The 21,267-nt window shown below is 38.9% G+C and overlaps 1 protein-coding gene across 1 annotated transcript in view; it reads right to left on the bottom strand.

The window, feature by feature from the left end:
• LOC106096188 (uncharacterized) overlaps positions 1-21,267 on the bottom strand; it is an 87,135-nt gene that overhangs the window by 18,783 nt on the left and 47,085 nt on the right. The window contains exons 2-3 of the mRNA XM_013263805.2: positions 20,610-21,172; positions 2,096-2,183 (exon numbers count right to left, since the gene is read on the bottom strand). Coding sequence (XP_013119259.1) covers positions 2,096-2,183; positions 20,610-20,777 — 256 coding nt within the window. The 5' untranslated portion in view covers positions 20,778-21,172. The remainder of the gene's footprint in view (positions 1-2,095; positions 2,184-20,609; positions 21,173-21,267) is intronic.

Here is a 21,267-nt window from a genome sequence, read left to right as displayed (position 1 = left end):
TTTCTACCCTTGCCACAGAAGCGCACATCGGATGACAGATATATATGTGAAATATATCCAAATATTAATCGATCTTGATAAAATTGTGCACACACATAGGGTATTAGCCGATTTTGATGAAATTTTCCTCAAATGTTGGGACATCAAATATATGAAGTCTTGGACAAAATGTTTTAGGTTAGATTACGTTGAAAAGAGGGTGCGGATGTTGATCCGCCCTATGCCACTATGAGCATAACCTAAGATAGTAATCGATTTATTGAAAATCACCGTAGCGCAGAGGTTAGCATGTCCGCTTATCACACTGAACGCCTGGGTTCGAATCTTGGCTAGAACATCAGAAAAATGTTCATCGGTGGTTATTCCCTCCTAATGCTATTGACATTAATGAGGTGTTTTACCATTTGGTATGGCACGTATAAACTTCACCTCAAAGACATGTCTCGTTGCGACACGCCGTTCAGACTCGGCTATAAAAAAGAGGTCCCTTATCTTTGAGCTTAAACTTGAATAGGACAGAAATTTGCCCCTGTTCCTCAATGGAATGTTCCAAATCGTCTGTTCTTTCATTCCCCCTCAGTGTGTCCACACTCGACTTCCTTGGGTTTACACCATACCACCTCACGCATTACATGATCGCCCAGGACCGCATTATGGACAGGCAGTCGCAAACAGATCACAGTTCCTAGGTTTTCAATGTATATCCCCAGGTTCACATGAACTTCCAGATGGCAATACCAGAGTTCCGTCAACCTAAGATCGTGCCACTGGCAGCAGTGCCTCTCATTCGACCTCAAGTGTCGTCTCAGGTATCCGGTTCAAAACCTTTTCCATTCCTTTTAGATTCCTATCGTCAACCTATGTCAACCTGATCACAAATGCGGTATAATTAACAATGGGGTATATTCTATTTTCTGAAGCCAAATTAGATAAAAATTAGACTTAGTGGTCAAAAATAGATGGCCGGCTTATATAAGGAATATATTCATGGGTCCAGTTTCACCGCGGCTCATCGGTTGGCTAAGAGCCGAGTTTCAAACAGTGATGAGAATATCAAAAACATTTTTGGACGATGGTCATTACTTTACTAAAAGCTGTGTAGTTCAGCCTTGAGATTTTCTGAAAATCGGTTCAGAGTAGCAGAGATAGACACGTAGTTAGACGCACCGATGAACAGCGAATAATTTAATGAATTGATTTAGCCATGTCTGGCTGTTAGTCAGTATGCCACTCAATTTTTCCCATTGTATCTTCCTAAGGGCCATCATTGCGCAAGCATGTCCGCCTACAAAGCTGAATGTGTGGGTTCAAATTCCCGGTAAGAACATCAGAGAACACATTTCACATTTATTAAAATTATTTGACATAAAGTTATTGCTGTTGTTTACCTGTGTCGCCAGATTTGCTCATATGTGGTCGTTGTATGTGCATAAGTACCGACATCTAATCGGTATGGTCTAAGAATGTAAAATATCTGCATATGTATCAAAAACCTAAATTTTCCGATTTTGTTACTTTTTTTACTTCCTCTAAAATTAAGCTATTAAAAAGTGCCAGCAAATAAATATCAAACTGCTTTCTATTTATGAACATTTCTCTAGGACCCTGGTGAAACCATGTGGCAACCATGGCTTACTCCCTGACCAATTGTTGAGACCTAACCAAAATGGGGCTGGTCGTCATCAATTAGAACTGGTACGTGGAAAAGCACAAACATCTATTGTCTGGTCATAATTCGATGACCAGCGATGGGGAAGATAGAAACCGCCCGACGGAATCTCCTCAGGCCTATTCAACAGAATGGAGTCAATTACACACATTGTGGCAGATTTCATTAAGGAATCAGCTTTTGGGCAACTTTGGCACATTTGCACACTACATGGGCAATTTTAACACACGAACGAACTCCCACAATTGTTTTCGAATGGTGAGTGTGTTTTTGTGTTTGTGTCTGTTTTGTTCCCCACTTTCGGACAGAGAAACAAACACACACACACACATACACACAAATATATAGCTACAAGTATTTATATTCATATGGTTTTTTTATGGGCAGGCAGGCAGGCTTGTGAGTCCATGTAAATGATTAACTTACCATAGTAGACATCCTCCAAATCACCGGACTTGCTTATGTTGATGTTTATACGCCACGAGTATATCAGGACTATCAGCAGTGATATATTCTGTAAGAGAGAGAGAGAGAGAGAGAGAAAGCAAAAACCCATTATTTCCCACATTGGACATTTATTTTGATAGACAACAAGAGAAAGTAGTTGAAGGGGAAGAGGAGGGTTTATCGCTTTCCGCTTTTCTTCTACATCTTGTAAAAAATATTCATTAAATAAGTGGCATCCTTCAGTCGGTTGGGCCATTAATTATCATTGCCAGCGGTAACCAGGGCCATATGTGTTTGTATGAGTACGAGTATTGCTTGTGCTTGGACATAGCGAACCACACCTTTACACAGAAATAATAGGGCGGATCAAAATGAAAACGTTACATTTGATTGACTCAATAACAAAAAAAGGCATTAGGCCACCAACTCAGGTATCTGTATAAATCACATTGCGACGAAAATCCGGTGGAAATACACTTTTTATGAACCCCTAGAAGCTATATCGAACTATGGTCTGATCTAGGACAAACACAGCACGAAATGCCGAGGTAACCAACTTTAGGGACCTGCCAAGAAAACACCTCAGCTCTAACTGTTACAACTTTCAAAGAGATATCTGTACCCGTTCTCACACTGCAAAATTTTACAAGTTTTATTTCGATTTTCTCCCACTGTGGGACGTCGAGGGTCTCTTTCAAAATTCTGCGAAGTCGGATAATAAATAAGCCATTTACAGGTGGAAGACTGTAAATCGGGACATTGATGCGTATGGCAGCTATATCAAAAAATAATCCAATCAGCACCATATTTCTGAAGGATGTGTAGGGGTTTAATACACCTCACAGTACTAAATTTTACACAGACGACAAAGAGTCTAACACAGATCACAGTGCCTGCCAAATTTCCGCAAAATCGAATAATAAATGCGTCTTCTATTGGCCTTAGGCCTTGCATCGGGAGATCGGTTTATATGGGGGCTATATCAAGACATACTCCAATAAAGCCCATCCTCGAACTTAACCTGCCTATGGTGAAAAATAAATAAACGGTGTGAAGTTTCAGCTCAACACCTTTATTCATAAAGATTGTGTGCAGCGTGATTACCACAGACAGACGAACGGCCGGACGGACGAACATGACTAGATCGTCTACAGAATGGTGGTGGGTATAAAACAAAACGCAACAATCTAATTTAATTTTTTGTTTTTTTTTTTCACAAGTTTAACAAAAGTGTTGTGTTAACGTCTGAGTTCGAGAGCACCTAACCGTTCCTCCCTAATGTTGGCATACACTTATGTACAATAGTAAACCAAATATGCACATGTGGTCCATTAATAACATTAATGGCAGCCATTTATTTGATAGCAAACAAAACAGGTCCATAATACAGTCAATCCCATGTCATCACAGCTTCCAAAGCAACCACTATGCCAGTTACACATATCGACATTTTCTTAATACCAAAGTTATGGCAAAGCCGTTTTGGCTTTTCTCTTTCTGAGAAAATAGGCTTTAATGGTAGCATTTTGGCATAAGCTGGTCTAAAGTAAGTTAATTGCTTGACTCGAATAACTTCAGAGAATTTACTATTCCGGTGCATAAAGAATACGTATGTACCGTTATGTTTGCCCTTTGAAAGAACCTGGCACTAATGACCCTAGAAAGTGCATCATTACATGCAAATATAGCCAGCTGAAGTGCAAATAAACATAAGTACACATTATGGGAAATTCATCGAAGCGAAAAGCTTGAGTTCAAAATATAATTTCGAAATCCTTTATCGAGATTCCCCTTTCAAAGCCTATAACCTACTTCCGCACTACGGTCCCAAAGACCTAATTTTCTTTGGCCAAAAATTGAGTTTAGACATATTTGAGATTCCATTGCAGGATATTGACATATTTTTAATTTTCAGAAGAGGTTTTTTTGTTTTCAAGCAAATCGGTGCAATAGATCGAAAGTTACGTGACTTATATGACGATGTCAACTTTAACCTAGCGTAGCACAACTTGTATTGAAGCAGTGTGCCCTGGAATGAAGTTATGCACAGATATACGAAAACATCTCTAAATTCTTCCTAAACAGGAATTTGGCCAATTTATTCTTCCGTCCAAATGGTACAGAATTAGGGCTGTAGTGCGATTCTCATAATCGTTAATGACAGAATTAACGACATTTGTCTCAAATTAATTTAATTTGATAATTTTAATTTTACCGAAATTTGTCGGTATGAACTTTCGGTAACCACCCAAAATTTATCGATAAGTTAACAACCAAACAAGTAAAAAGGCATTAAGTTCGGCCGGGCTGAACTTTGGATACCCACCACCTCGGGTGTATATAAAAAACCTCCTTTCGGCACAATCCGGTGAAAATTGGATTGCGATGGCGAGTGACAAAGTTTAAAGACACAGCATATTTGAATTGCTTACGATATTTCGTTTTTCCTATATTCCAACTTTCGATTGCAAAGAAACAAAGCAAAATACGAAAAAATGTTCGAACGAATGCTCGAATCAAAACAGAATAACCCGAAAACGTTGCAACCCTTGATGTGAATCCAATTGGAATACATGAAAAATGTTGTGTCTCTAGCGCGAGTTATTTTACGGTATGGGGAAGACAAAGCAAAAACTCTCTCTTCTTCTTTCTCACGCTCTTTGGTTATGCATGCCACATCGAAACAATGTTAGCTAGAAACCCTCTTCATATGACAACAGAGCAAGAGTTGATCGAACGTTTCAGCAATCGTTCCAATTTGAGTGGCGGACATCGCATATTGCTTGCGAATGAGTGTCATGTGAAGCCAAAGCAAGCAGAGGAATGCCACAACAGACAAACAAACAAACAAACGGCAAAGACACATAGATCAGCAATGTTCAGCCCCTAATGGTAGCGTTGATGTCACACACGCATTCAGTGTTGCCGTTTTGTGCTTTTTTTCTGCTAAATTTGCTGGGATGGATTTGTAAATTTTAGGATTTGGTCGGATGGACGGCCCAAATCGATTTAGATAGATTTTCAATGTGTTTCTATTAGAAGCATAGCGTAATTGTTATCAAAATTTTGTTGTTCTAGAGAAAATATCAAAATTTTGTCTTTATAGTAAATTTCTAAGAAATTTTAGATTGTGGTCGGCTAGTTGAAGATTTGGTATCTTTTTTTGCTCATTTTGGTCGGAAATTATTTTCTGTTGTGGCAACACTGCACGCATTATTATTCTCTTTGTTTCAGTCGTTGTTGTGACAGTCGTGTGTGACAACTATGAATGAACTGTGCACGGCTATATGCATCGTTTTTCAGGTTTTTTTTTTTCTTTTTATGCTGTTAGTGGTTGTTTTTCATCGGTGACGTACGTGCTGTTGTGCAGAAGAATTGTTCTTTTCCGTTCATTTTTCTTTGCCACTATTACTGGGAATAGATTTTAGATTGACATCTACAAATTTATTTGTTTCTTGATTTGTAAAGCAGTAGCAAATAAATGAATCAAATTGTAAGGTTCCTTAGATGTAGAGGAACAAATTACTCAAGGGCTTTATAAATTAACGCCGCGTCGTAAAGGCAAAAGCTTTATATGGAATATTTTAGCAGGTATTGAGAACAATAAATGAATGAAATAAATAAATGAATGGAAGCCCAAAAAATCTTTCGTAAGGCCGAGGTGACCAACTTTGAGGGTCCATTAATAGGATCCAGCAACCTTTAGAGCCCTTCAATTTCATTCGTCCGTTTAAAAATTGAAGAAGAATTACTTCAATTTTTTCTTCTCGCTCATTTTGAACGATAGCTGTGTGTGTGTGTGTGTGTGTGTCATCTATTCAGTTGCGATCCAGTTGTGAGCCTCGTGAGTGTTGCTCATAATATAAAATACGACCAGCAATCATTTTAGGCTCATTAACAAAAGCTGTTAGTTGCTCAACAAATCATAAAATGGCATTCATGTTTTGGTGGTTGAGAGTCAACATCGTTTGCTGCTATTCTCTGTTACATAGCTCATCCACAGTATTAAATCTGTAAACAAGCTGTTTTAGTCTTTGCAAATGCAAAATTGCCCATGAACATTCTATTAAGGAACAGGGGGCAATTTTCCCATGTATCAATGAGTGCTGTCCGATTTAAGTTTAAACTCAATGCCCCTTATCATTGAGTTTAAACTTGAATCTTTTTACAGCCGAGTCCGAACGGCGTGCCGTAGTGCTAAAAATGTATACAAAATAAATTAAGTTGTAGGGCATAATTTTATTCAATATACCAGACTTCTGTCAAACCAGCGAAAATTAAAGCTCCCAGGAACCGAACAAGGATGATCGAGAGACCGGTTTACATGGAAGCTATATCAGGTTATAAACTGATTTTAGCCGTATTTGGCACAGTTGTTGGTAAAAGTTACATTACTGGTTATGCTCTCCTAAACATACCTTAAATGGAGGTTTATGAATAGGCATACAAATGATAACCGAACGTCTGTCGACCGTAACTGGAATGTAAAATTCAGTAAAATTTTTCCTGGGGAGTATTATAGCTCAAGCAAGCAGCAAAAAAAAGGAACAACAACAAAAAATTTAAAAAAGTTCAGTCGAGCCAAACATCGGATACCTACCACCTTGGGTGCGTGATGACTATGAGCATAAATGGCCGAACGGCACCTGTTTAAAGACTCAGTGCCTGTGATACTCTATATGACAAGGCAAGTTATCGGCGCCGGTTATGAATGCTTCTGTTAAATCAAAGTAACTAATTGTGTGCATGGTATATCATGCACTCAATGAACGAAATCGTTGGTGGACAGTTTAAAGAAGTAGGGGAGAGGATGCAGTATTTTGCAATATGTGATGGGCTCATATCTTTATCTATGTATGTAAAAAACTAATTATTCTTTTTATTTTAATGTCCATGTAGACGTCGTAATCTACTATTTGAAATGTTGGCAGTGAATAATGATTCTGTGATGATACAAGTAAAAGTTATAAATGTCACTTTCATGGGGCCAAGACTTTAAGTCGAGATCGGTATATATGTCAGTTATATCCAAATCTGAACCAATCTGGGCCAAATCGAAGAGGGATGTCGAAGGACATAACACAACCACGGACAATAAATGCGTCATTTACGGGCCCATCGAGAGATCGGTCTATATGGCAGATATATCCAAATCTGGACCGATCTGGATCAAATTGCAGAAAGACGTCGAGGGGCCTGACACAACTACCTGTTTCAAATTTCGGAAAAATCGGACAATAAATGCGCCATTTATGGGCCCAAAACCTTAAATCGAGATATCGTTCTATATGACAGCTGAATCCAAATCTGAACCGATCTAGACCAAATTGAAGGAGAATTTCAAAGTGCTGTAATGGGCCTACGACCCAAAATCGACGGGTCGGTCTATATGGGGGCTATATCAAGATATAGTCCGATATAGCAAATCTTTGAACTTAATTAATTCATTCGTAATTGAAAAAAACCACATTCAATTAACAAAAAAAAAAACAGTAAGGAAAGGCAAAAGTCGGGCGGTGCCGACTATATAATACCCTACACCACCTAGTGCATGTAGTACTTTTTATATTTTGAACTTATCTCGAAATCTAGTCAGACTTTAATTTGGATACCAATTGAAATAGCAATTTGGAACCTTGTAAGATTTTCTTACCATAGGACAAAAGATGTGGATTTCCACATCTCTAAAAGGCCATATCGGGAAAAAGATTATATGGGAGTTATATCGAAACCTGTGCCAATTTTAATGACACATACTGGGGCGTCAAATAGAGATTGACGTCCCAGTATGTGTCATTGAGATGTGACCAAAATTGTGGTTTTTACTGCCATAAAAGTCCATACGGGATGAAATATACACATTGGAGCTATATCTAAATTAGAACTGATTTGAATGAAATTTTGCGCACGCATTGGAAAGTCAATTTAAACGTCTCATGTAAAATCGGGCGAAAATTGTGGATTCTACAGCCTTAAAAGGCCATCTCGGATGAACGATATATATGGTAGCTATATCTAAATCTGATCCGATTTTTATGAAATTTTGCACATACATTGAAACTTCACAAAAACGACTCCACACCAAATTTGGTAAAGATCGGACCAAAATTGTGGCTTATACAACTTTAATAGTTCAAATCGGATGAAAGATATATATAAGAGCTATATCTAAATCTGAACAGATTTTTATGAAATTTTGCACACATATGTAGACCTCAAAAAAAATAGGCAATTCCAAATTTTGAGAAGATCGGACGAAAATTGTGGCCTCTACAACCTTTAAAAGTCCATATCGGATGAAAGATATATTTGGAAGCTATATCTAAATCTGAACTGATTTTTTTCAAAATCAATAGCGTTTGTCCTTGGGCCAAAAAAGTGACATATGCATATTTCGTGACAATCGGACAACAAATACGACCTGCAGTTTGATTACTAGAATACATGGACTCACAGACGGATAGACGGACATGGCTAAATCGAATCAGAAGTGATTCTGAGTCGATCGGTACACTTATCAATGGGTCTAGATTTTCTCCTGCTTAGCGTTGCAAACAAATGCACAAATCTATAATACCCTGTACCACAGTGGTGGTGCAGGGTATAAATATTGATTGAAACCATTTTTTTTTTTCAATAAAATTTTTAATTAAGAGAATTTTCGTTCTTGTTTTTTTGTTTAATTAAGTCAATTGGCTTGTAAGACCTTCAAATATCGATGTGAGACCCTATAACGTATATACAGGGTAGCTGACATGGAGTGTTGCCAATTCAAACGATCACTAATTTTGATCATACCATACAACACTACTGTATGGTACAGGGCATTATAACATAGTGCATTTGTTTGTAACACCCAGAAGGAATAGAGAAGACCTATTGGAAATTTGACACTAAGGATTCTTCTATGACTAGCGACATTGCTGTAAAACAGAGCTCCCAAATGTACGTATGTATCACCCGTTTTGGACTGTAAGAGTGTCTTCTTTTATGACCTTAATTGTGTGTGTGTGTGTGTGCAATAATGTGGTGATTTGTTAGCCGATATTCACGAAATTTGGCACCAAGGTTTCTCTTATGACTCATCAGATCACTAGTGGTTCAGATTTAGATATAGCCTCCGTATATGAGTATATACAGAATATAGCCCCCATTGCAACCAATTTGCTACATTTACCCAAAAGTCCTATCTCTCTCGATTAGCATTAAATTGTATGTGATGTTTACTTATGGCCTTTAAAACTCGGTTAAGAGAGCCCCCGTAGATAGGTAGTAGATATAGGCGCCATATAAATCGATCACCCAGTTTGACACCTCTAGATGCAAGTTGGAAATTCATTCCTTCCCCAATTTCTTTACTATAATTAACACATAGCCCGAGTTCATTTGTGTAAACTTCAAGCAGACTCCATGTTAGTAGGTTTCCATGTGCTGGCCCGTCACAATTTACCGCTGCTTGCTTTACTAGTGCTTGTTAAAATTGGTCGACTATAGCCAAATGTTCCACTCATTTAGTTGTGTTTATAAAAGACAAAAAACAAAAATTCGATATAAACATTTTGTAGCTTAAATTTAAATTCCGCTCCATGCCTAAGGCCAATGGAAAAATTTTGCAGAAAGGCGAAATTGTTTTCCAACTGTTGGTCCATAGCAGGGACGTAGTGAGGGTTAGGGGGGGGGGGGGGGAGAGAGAGGAGAGGGGGCCTGTTGGCCCGCCAAATAATTTGTTCAAAGGCAAAATCTCAATAAAATATATATTCTACAGCACAGAAGGCCAGCATACACACCCGCACATAAATTCCTATGCCTGCGGCCATAGGAAAAACGAATAGAAGCGCACGCACAGTATACAGTATAAACAACTTCGTGTGGCTCCATTCGGCCGCCTCTATTTCAAAACCATTTCAATTAGTTGATGTTTGACGGCACTCACGCAAACACAGCAAATTTGGCTCAGGTCCCTCTAATATATTTTTTTAAACGCAATATTTCCAAAAAAAATTCAAAAAATTTTTGACATATTTAAAAAAAATAAAATTGAATTAGCTTTTTTTGTGACTTTTGACAATTATTTTAATGACAGTTTAATTAAAAGACAAAATAAAAAAGGTTTTTTCTGACACTATGTAGACAGGCCGAGGATAGTCCACTGGCTCTACAGAAGCGTGATTAGACCAATACTTACTTACGCCTTAGCAGTTTAGTGGACTGCTATGGAGAAAAAGTGCAACATAAGGACCATACAACAGGTTCAGAGAACATGTTGTCTTTGCAAAGGCGGAGCGATGAGGACCACGCCCACTAGGGCACTGGAGACTATTCTAGATATCTGACCCCTTGACATACAGATTAAATGTGAGGCAGCCACTGTGGCCATGAGAATCAAAGCGATGGGAGAATGGATTGAGGATGGGAGCAGCTCATACCATCGCGGTATAATCGAGGAGACGGTAGGGAACTTGGAAGGAAGGGAGGAGGTTTCCCATCGGATACCTGAGAAGACTCTTGAGGTCGAGTGGGAGGCGCTGCTGCCAGCGGCACAGTCTTGGATTGACGGAACCCTAGAATTGCCGTCTGGATGATCATGTTACACGGATGGATCAAAGCTAGGGGACAGAGTGGGGGTGGGAGTAGTACATTGAGAACCCAGGGACTGAGATCTGTTTTAGACTGCCTGACCATAATACGGTCCTGCAGGCAGCGATCCGGCGATCACGGAATGTGTGACGTAGTGTGGTCCTAACGCGAGGTGAACATCTTTACGGACAGTAAAATGGCCATAAGGGCAATAACAACCAGGACGGTAAGGCCACGAACAGTGTTAGAAGGAGTGTTAGAAGGAGATTAATGCCTTCTCTGAGGATGGCACAATCCGCAACGTTTGGGTGCCAAGCCATAGCGGAGAAAGGGGAAATGAAAGGACTACACATAGGACTACGAGCTCAATTGTGCAAAATCGGTGCGGCAAGTGATGGCATGTGTAGGGCATGTGGGAAGATGATGAGACGTTGGGGCATTTCCTATGTCATTGCCCGGCTTTCGCGCCTAACAGACACCTGTACTTAGGTGGAGACACGATACCACACATAAACCAATTTAGGGGAGTGGTATGGAAAACAATAAAGGATTTTGTCAGTGGCACCGAATTCGATGTTACTGCACCCTAATTGTCAACCTAACCTAATAACTAAATTTTAAAGAAGTTTCTTTAAAGACAACATAATAATAAAATTTTTTTTATACGCAAAATTTTAATAATTTTTTTCTGAACACAGAAGGCAATCAAATTTTATCTAAAGACAAAATTTCAATGAAATCATTTATAAAGGCAAAATTTTAGTGAAATTTTTCTAGAGACAAAACTTTAGTGAAACTAAACTATTATTCTAAAGACAAAATTAAGAAGAAGAGAAGAAAAAATATTTTTTTTTTTTTTTGCTAGAGACAAAACTAAATGAGCTTTTCTGGTACTAATTAGTTTTTCATTGTTTAAACCCCTTTTTTCGCGATAACAATTTTATTAAAATTTGGCCTTAAGTAATGACAGAATGTCAATATGGGACTCAAATGAAAGGTAAAACGAATATGGTGCTAAAATTTGGGTCCAAGTACCCAGCGGCAACCTCCCCCCCAAAAAAAAAAAACTCCTCCAAACAGATATATATTCGAAGTTCATGTCAATATGGGACTCAAATGAAAAGTAATAGGCAGTAGATTATAAATATGGCATAAAACATTAGGTCCAAGATATGGGAGGTCGCCCACCCCCATATACCCCCAAACGGGAATATTAGGACTCAAATGAAAGGTACTTGAGAATAGAAAACAAATCTTATATCCACTTTTGTAGTTAAGTGTTTTGGGGTACGCCCTAAAACACCTCCTAAACTGAACTTCAGTTCCGTTGGGAATAAAGAACGATTTTGATATCTGTCGCCCCAGCCCCAAAACACCCTCCAAACGGTCCATATTTACCGGCCATGCCAATATGGGGCTCAAATTAAAGGAATTTGGAAGTGCAGCACGAATTTGATATCCATATTTGAGTGGAAATGTCCATCCTTCCCCTAATGAGAACATTACCCTAAGGAAGAACATTACCACCAGAAACCGAGAAGGGACAAATTCTCACACATCAATGAGTGCTCTCCGATTCAAGTTTAAACTCAATGATAAGGGACCTTTTTTCATAGCCGAGTCCGAATGGTGTCCAGCAGTGTGCCACCACTTTGGGGAAAATTTTTTAAATGACCATGCATGGCAATGTACCTCGCAAATGTCGCCAACATTAAGAGGGGATAAACACCGCTTTGTCCGATGTTCTCGCCAGGATTCGAACGGGTTCAGGGTCATAGGCACGAATTCGATATACGCATTCAAGGCGAAGTGTCCCCACCTTAAAAAGATATTAGAGAGTTAAAGAAGGCGCAGCGGAGCGGGCCCGGTTCGGCTAGTCTCACTATAAAACTAAGATATCCGCACAAAAATATCTAATCGGCAAGCAATACAAAGTTTTAGGAAGCAATACAAGGTTTAGTTCTCGTAGATACCCTTGTTTATGAGTTCGTTTTCAGATTACCGGAGGGAAAATGATTTGATTTTTTGACATACTGTTATCTTTTTTTCATACGTGTGTGTGTGTGTGTGTGTTTGAGGTTTTATATATCATTTTTGGTTTTTTGCTTGTTAAGCTGTTTACACTTTAGCTAAGATTATAAATTTCTTTTATTATATGGATAAAATATTTGCTCTCCGGAATAGTGAAGCTAGAGATGTTGTGCTGGTAATTAGTAACATCCACACAGACACGGCACATCCACAATCAAATCTACGCAAATCATCTGCTTTGGGAATGGTGGGGCAACAGCAGTAGGAGCTGGGGGATGTAGAGATGAGACTAATACACCATCATGATTATCAGGGCTCTTGCCGACATACATTATGGCGACGCATACATCAACTAACACATAGGCATGCAAATTTGCCTAAGAGAAAACTGCACACACATATGTGAGGCGGGTGGGATGTGTTAATGCCTGTTGGGCTATGTGTGTGTGATGATGTTTGTACATGCACGTAGATACATACACATGCATATGCAAATTACATCATGTCGAACTGTGTTAATGTAATTAGTGTCATTATTTTATGTAAAATCCAAAACCACCAACCACCACACACACTGCCACGAAACAGACACTCGAAAGATCACATTAAAACATGAGCACTATACTGAGTGAAAGAGAATAAAAGCTTGTGGACAACCACACCACCCACAATTATGATAAATAACCACAACTTGGATGCTTTAAACACTCACAATACCCACACATTCATACACCAACACACTGCCAAATGTTTACTCTGTGCATGGTAATGATGGGAGACAACATTCGTGTTGAGGGTTTTATTGCAAATCACAAGTTTACCAAGTTGTGGGAATTTATTGCGAAATATCTCATTTGGAATTAAAGTAATTATTCTCCAACCCTACAATGCCAATGCCAAGGGTGGCAGGCAGAAGTAGTATCACATCAGCTCAAGAAAACGACTTGGCACCACACATAAATACCTTTTGAAGCGAACGCATATTGTTGATGGCTTTGTTAAGGTTGCTACATTGTAAGAAGATTCACCCCACAAGAGTGTTAAGCTATTAAATTTGATAAAGAGCTTAGGCTGTCAGTGCTGCTGACACTAATGTGGTCCCTTTTCTGGTGTCTATCATGCACGTGGCCCCCAATGCCCCTATCCCTAAGAAATAATTCAATATTAATTCAAGTACTTCTGATACTTTTCCGCACACGTCAAAAATTCGACCTAAATAATTAAACTCTTTAACTTTGCCCCTTGAAAAGTTTGCCTTTAAGTTAATAACAAACTATGCATTAACATAAACTTTTTGATACTACAGCAAAATATTTGCCAAACAGTTTTAAACTAAACATTGCCTTAACCCTTTGGGGGCTGTACACAATAACAAAAGCCACGAAGCGTAATGCTTCCATGCAATTATAAAATAGTTTTTATATGGCATTACATTGGAAGTGGTAGTGGAAAAGTATACAAGAAGGGGGAAGAGAGGGCAATCACTTCCCCCTCCTTGTATACTTTTCCACTACCACTTCCTCTGGTAAAAAGGCATCATAGTAGATATTATACACAGGCTAACTTCAAAAATGTTGTATATCAAATTTTTACATTATATGCAACAAAGCAATCAAACATCCGTTTTATGGTCGATGATTTAGCTTTTTTGTTTTCTACGCATACAACGGATAACAAAAGATGAAGAAAAATTGATTTAACAATTAATGGTGTTTTAACATATTTAATGATATGGATAAACAGAAATGGAACTGCGATGTATGGCATTGTGTAAATTAAGAAAGCTTTTTAGATTAAATTGGAATAAGTATTCGTTTGGTGGTTTCCATATTTTATTTCAATTAATGTTGAAATTTCTTAAAACTACAAAGAAAAAAAAAAATAAAAGATTTAAATAGTTTTTTTTTATTGAAACTGCTGCAATCACGAAATTGCCGATAACAATCATGTTAATTGCAATTCAATTAAAAAAATTATTGAAATTTTTAAATTAAGGTTTTAATTGAACCAATTAAAACAGTGATTGACAATTAATTAATTGCTGAATTAAAAAACTATTGACATTTTTTGAAACTTATTTTTGAAATGTGATTGGTAGAATCGGCTGCCATAGGATTGCTAAAAGTATACAGACGTGTAGGACGTGTGGACCTTTGAAATCTCCTTTCAGTTGTATCGTAGGGGACGATATGTAATATGGTGCTTCAATAAAATCAATTGAAGGCTACATCGCAGATACGCATGGGGTATGGGGTCTAACACCAATTTGTAATTAAAAAATGTTTCGATTCATTAGAAAATACGATTGTTTCAATTAATTTTTTAATTGAAAATTAAGAAATTTCAATCACGATTGTGATTGAAAATTCTTTCAGATTCATTAAAAAAATTAATTGAATTAATTAATTTTTGACACAAAAAATCATATTCAATTCAAAAAATAATTGAATCAATTAATTTTTCAATTGAAAACGATATTATTTACAATAAAATTTTTAATTGTAATAGAAGTTACATAGACTTCTATGCGGACATAAGGGTGGCAGTAACGACGAGACTACGAAGAAGAAGAGACTACAGAATACCTTCTGTGTGTGTGTGTCCCGCACTAGCAGTTAGAAGGAGTTCCACTTTAGGTTCTCATTTCTTTGAGAACCTGTCTGATTTAGCGGATGTGAATATTCGCAAGTTATTGGGGATTTCAAAGCGATCTGGATGGTTCAACGGTAGGCAGTAGAAGGCATCTTCCTTCTTCTGTTCCTGTGGTATCACAATCGAAAGCCTAACATAAATCACTGTGTCAATTTTCACCGAAATCGAATATTAAATGCGCTTTATGGCAGATATATCCAAATCTGTACCAATCTGGGCCAAACTGAAGGAGAATGTCGAGTGGCCTAACACAACTCACTGTCCCAAATTTCGGCAAAATCGTATAATAAATATGGCCTTTATGGGTCCAAAACCTTAAATCGAGAGATCGGTCTATATGACAGCTATATCCACATCTGAATTGATCTGGGCCAAAATGCACAAAGTTGTCGAAGAAATCACTGTCACAAATTTCGGCGATATTGGACATTAAGTCCACCTTTTATGGGCCCAAAAACTTAAATTGAGAGATCGGTGTTTATGACAGCTATATCCAAATCTGGATCGATCGGAGCCAAAGTGAAGAAGGATGTCGAGTAGCCTAACACAACTCACTGTCCCAAATTTCGGCGAAATAGGCTGTCCGTCTGTCTGTGTAGAGCACGCTAAGTTTCGAAGGATTAAAGCTAAGCGTTTGAAATTTTGCTCAAATACTTCCAATCAGTGTAGGTCGGATGGGATGGTATATGGGTCATATCGCTTCCTCCGAAATGATGGCTATCGATTTTCCTTTCCAAGACATCGAGTTATCCATCTCCAAACTTTCAAGTAAACGTTCTAAATCGTATAGCCATGTTCGTCCGATTGTCTCATAGACCAACTTCCTGCAGAGGTTGGTCTACAGCTTTAGCTCATAAAAGTCGTATTTATCATCCGATTTCGTTGAAACAGTGATCCAATAAACCGTACTAAGGCATTGTGCGCTTAAAATCTGCATTAACTGAAATTCGAGTTTAATAAAATTTGAAACACATAGTCGCATTGGCCCCTCAACATCCGATTATGGTCTAGATCGGACCATATTTGAGTGTGGATGACATATAGGCCGACTTTCCGATTGAAGGTACTGAACACATAAAAAAACAAATATAAATATAGGAAATTTGAAACAATGAGACGTATTTAATCTCTTGACTCTCGTACCAACTGCAGCAAATATGGAACCTAAGGAAAGGCATTGCTGAAATTTGGCACATAGAGACCAGTTGTAACCGTATTGCAACGCAAATCCGCCCATGTACATTCCCTTAAGGAACAGGGGCAAACTTCTCACAGATCAATGAAAGCTGTCCGATTCATGTTTAAGCTCAATAATAAGGGGCCTCCAATTTATGGCCGAGTCCGAACGGGGTGCCGCAGTGCGACACCTTTTTAGGGGGGAGAAGCTTTTACATGGCAAAGTACCTCACAAATGTTGCCAGCATTAGAAGGGGATGACCACAGTATTAGACCCCTTGACTTCCATGCCGAGTGTTCATAACTTGATAAAGCTGCCACATAAACCGATCTCAGATCTGGACTTCTTCAACCCCCAGAGAGCTCAAGTATTATCCGATTTGGCTAAAATTCAGCATGAAGTGGTTTGTTTTGGCTTCCAACAACTATGCCAAGTATGATAGAAATCGGTTTATAGCCTGATATAGCTCCCATATAAAATTATCCCTTGTTTGCCTGTAAATACAATAGATACTGGGCAAAGACCTTGACAAATGCGATCCATGGTGGAGGGTATATAATATTCGGCCCGTCTGAACTTACCACGCTTTTACTTGTTCTATTTTCGGAGGGACAAGTTCTAGCACATGGTCAATTCTTACATTCCTGGTTCTCTATGGATGAATTGATGTTGCCACCTAATGGTCCAATTAATAGACATGCACAATAACCCAAGAGATGGCACTTCTATTAGGGGTTTTGCTGATGTCGAAGTGGCGTTGTAGGGTCGTAAATTGATATTTCGATGTGTTGCAAACAGAATTGGTAAATGGATATACCTCCTATCCTATAGGGGTGAGTATACAAATTGGGATTTTCCTGTTGCTCTTAATGAAATCCAAAACAAACGCAACTCCAACTCTAAGGATTTTTTTAAAGAGAATTTTTTAGTTATACCCTTCATGTAGCATGGGGTGTACTAATTTGGTCATTCCGTTTGTAAAATAATATATATTTTGGATCTTCATGACATTTGAAGTCCATCTAGCCGTGTCCGTCCGTCCGTTCGCCTGTCTATCGCAAGCTCGCTAACTATCGAAAGAGTAAAGCTAGGCGCTTAAAATTTTGCAGAAATACTTTTTATTAGTGTGGGTCGATTGGGATGGTAAATGGGTCATGTTCTGATACAACTGTCATTCTAACCGATCTCCCGATTAGAATTCTTATAAAACTCTTAAAAGCATGCTAAGTTCGGCCGGGCCGAATCTTGCGAACGCTTTAAAATTCTACATACCAAACTTCTGCCAAAACAGCAAAAATTGGAACCGATCAAGGATGATAGAGAGACCGGTTTACATGGGAGCTATAACAGGTTATAGACTGATTTGGACCGTATTTGGCACAGTTGTCGGAAGTCATAACAAAACACTAAATGCAAAATTTCGGCCCATTCGGACAAAAATTGCGGCTTGTAAGGGCTCAAGAAATCAAATCTGGAGATTGGTTTATATGAGAGCTATATCAGGTTACAGACCCAACCCATTTTGACCGTACTTGGCACAGTTGTTGAAAGACGTAACATAACACTATCTGCAAAATGTGAGCCAAATCGGAAAAAAATTCCAGGGTTAGCTAGCCGTTTGAAATTTTGCACAAATACTTCTTATTAGTGTAGGTCGGTTGGGATTGTAAACCGATCATGGGTCTTGACTTCTTGAGCCTCTAGAGGGCGCAATTCTTATCCGGTTTGACTGAAATTTTGCACGACGTGTTTTGTTATGATATCCAACAAATGTGCCAAGTATGGTTGAAATCGGTTTATAACCTGATATAGCTGTTATATAAACCGATCTTGGGTCTTGATTTCTTGAGCCTCTAGAGGGCCCAATTCTTATCGAATGAATGCATTTTTGCACGAAGTATTTTGTATTTTGTTTCCAACAACTGTGTCAAGTATGGTTCAAATCGGTCAATAACCTGATTTAGCTGCCATATAAATCGATTATGAGTCTTGACTTCTTGAGTCTCTAGAGTGCGCAATTCTTATCCGATTAAAATTAAATTTTGTACGACGTGTTTTGTTATGATATCCAACAACTATGCCAAGTATGGTTCAAATTGGTCCATAACCTGGTACAGCTGCCATATAAACCGATCTTGGGTCTTGACTTCTTGAGCCTCTAGAGGGCGCAATTCTTATCAGATTGGAATAAAATTTTGCACGACGTTTTTTATTTTTACTTTCAACAACTATGCCTAGTATGGTTCAAATCGGTTCATAACCTGATACAGCTGCCATATAAACCGATCTGGGATATTGACTTCTTGAGCCTCTAGAGAGTGCGCAATTATTATCCGATTTGCCTGAAATTATGTACGACAGATCCTCTCATGACCATCGGTATTCGTGTTTATTATGGTCCGAATCGGTCTATGGCCTCATGCAGCTCCCATATAAATCAATCCCTCTATTTTACTTCTTGAGCCCCCAAAGGGCGCAATTCTTATTCGAATTGACTGACATTTTACGCAGGTCTCCAACATATAATTTAATTGTGGTCCAAACCGGACCATATCTTGATATCGCTCTAATAGCAGAGCAAATATTTTCTTATATCCTTTTCTGCCTAAGAAGAGATGCCGGGAAAAGAACTCGACAAATGCGATCCATGGTGGAGGGTATATAAGATTCGGCCCGGCCGAACTTAGCACGCTTTTACTTGTTTGTTTCTCATGACGACCTTTGACTCAACAAAGTGATTCTGCTTTAAATTTTTCATTAAATTATGTTCCAAGAGTGAATCTGACTCAGACAGTTTGTCTTATCATCAATCATCGCCCATCGGTGGGTGTTAATTTAAATAGCAGTCTAAATTAAAAAAAAAAAAAAAATATTCCAAAGAAGCAAAATTAAATTATTCCGCAGCAGCAGCAATGTCAAGTGAAAGATGCGTTTTTTCCCTAATATGAAGTGGAATGGTGGGGGTTGTGCCTCACCACTACTACCACCTCACCATGTGCTGAAATGCCAAACTTTTAAAGCTGCGATTTCTCCCTTTTCGTTGTTTTTGTTTTGCCAAGTCAACTAAAAAACACATTCTTTGTTGATGATGGTGGCCAGAGATGCTTTAATGTGCACCACACATGGGCTAAACGATGTGGCGGCATGATGGTGTTGCAGCACCGTAACATGCCAACGCTTTCTGAAAAAAAAAATGAAAGCGGACCGGAAGTGTTATCCTATGGTGGGATGGTGGGAACATTTTGTTGGTGTGCTATTGTGCCCAGCATATGTGTGGGTTTCGTGTGTGCGGGGAGTGAGAATGAGGCGAATGGCATGGAACAACATTCACTAATTGCTGCTAGTGTAGCTCCTTGCCCATGCTGGGGTCCTTGACGCTTCCTTGCAACTGAGCAATTTAGCACAACAATAAAACACATTAATGAAGTTATAAAAATGCTGTTTATTAGAATTTGCCGGCACATTAGCATCGTGGCATGGAAATTCTGGGCACGTTCTTGTAATGAACATAAATTATGAGCGAATTTAAATGAAAGTGCGGCGGCCGCCACTATGCATGCGCAAACCGATCGCTCTGTGTGGCCTAATGATGGTGGCATGACAGTCTGGCAGTATGGCGACATGCCTTCGTGCCTCGCTCGGGACGGAGAAGGGTGGGAGTTGCAATGCCTTTGGCCTTCCTGCATTAGCGTCGAAGACAAAAGAGTTTTGTTTCTCGCATACCTTCGCATCGCAAACGACAAGCAGGGGGGAATGCTTAACTCTGAATTTAGCATTTTTCAAACCCTCGACAAATTTTATCATTTATTTCGCACATATAACTGGCTTAGTAAACACGGGTGTGGTGGGGTGGGGAAAATGATATGATCCTTTCTCCGGCCTCTTCGGGCAAAACGTTTTTCTGCAGCTTTCGGGGGGCTAACGTGTGTTTAGTGTTATTTTTTTGGGTTGGCGTAGGGCGCCGAAAAGTGATTACTTGGCACTTGGGTTAGCACTAAAGAATACCCCCTATTTCACCGTTGGATCCCCAATTTCGTTCTTGAATTTAATACTCACTATTGTGTAAATGGCGCTCGCTATGGCCAAATTTTTTGCATGCAGCATACGACAGCATCCGGTGGCTGTCAACGGTCCATATGGATACAATATCACGGATTTCATTTTCTCTCCAGCACCGGCAGCTACGGCAGCAGCGGTTACACAGCTCGTGTGTTTTGTTTTCATTTTGTGGAGGGTGTACGGTAACTAATGGCAGCAGCAAACACGCTATGCAAGGACAACTGATTGACGTAACGTTTCGACATGGTTCTTACGCTTCAGTTACTCAATGTTTCACACGTAATCGCCGCAAACGTACAAGTGCATCTGTGTGCGTGTTTCAAAAGGATATGGATATGGATGGTGGATATGTGTACTAGTACTAGTGCCCCATTCAAGTTACCCCATGGAGAAGCGCAACATAACTATTTTGACGCCATGACGCCGCACCCCGGCAGCATACAGCGTTTGTTTTTCTTTTTTTTTCCTTTTTCGCTTGTTAACGACTCTTGTTGCAGCAAAAGGACTTTGATCCTGTTGTTGGTTCGTTGGCTCACAAGTTAATCAAACATTTGTGTACACTGAAAATAGAGAAGAAACAAAAATAGACAGTCAGTTAGTCATTAGTTTACAGAGATGTTCAAAGTGGTTGGGATTGCTCAGCAGCTAGTCAATC

Source organism: Stomoxys calcitrans, chromosome 1 (assembly GCF_963082655.1).
Source record: "Stomoxys calcitrans chromosome 1, idStoCalc2.1, whole genome shotgun sequence".
NCBI lineage: Eukaryota > Metazoa > Arthropoda > Insecta > Diptera > Muscidae > Stomoxys > Stomoxys calcitrans.
Note: the sequence above shows the minus strand (reverse complement) of the source record. Positions and strands in the feature narration are given on the sequence as shown.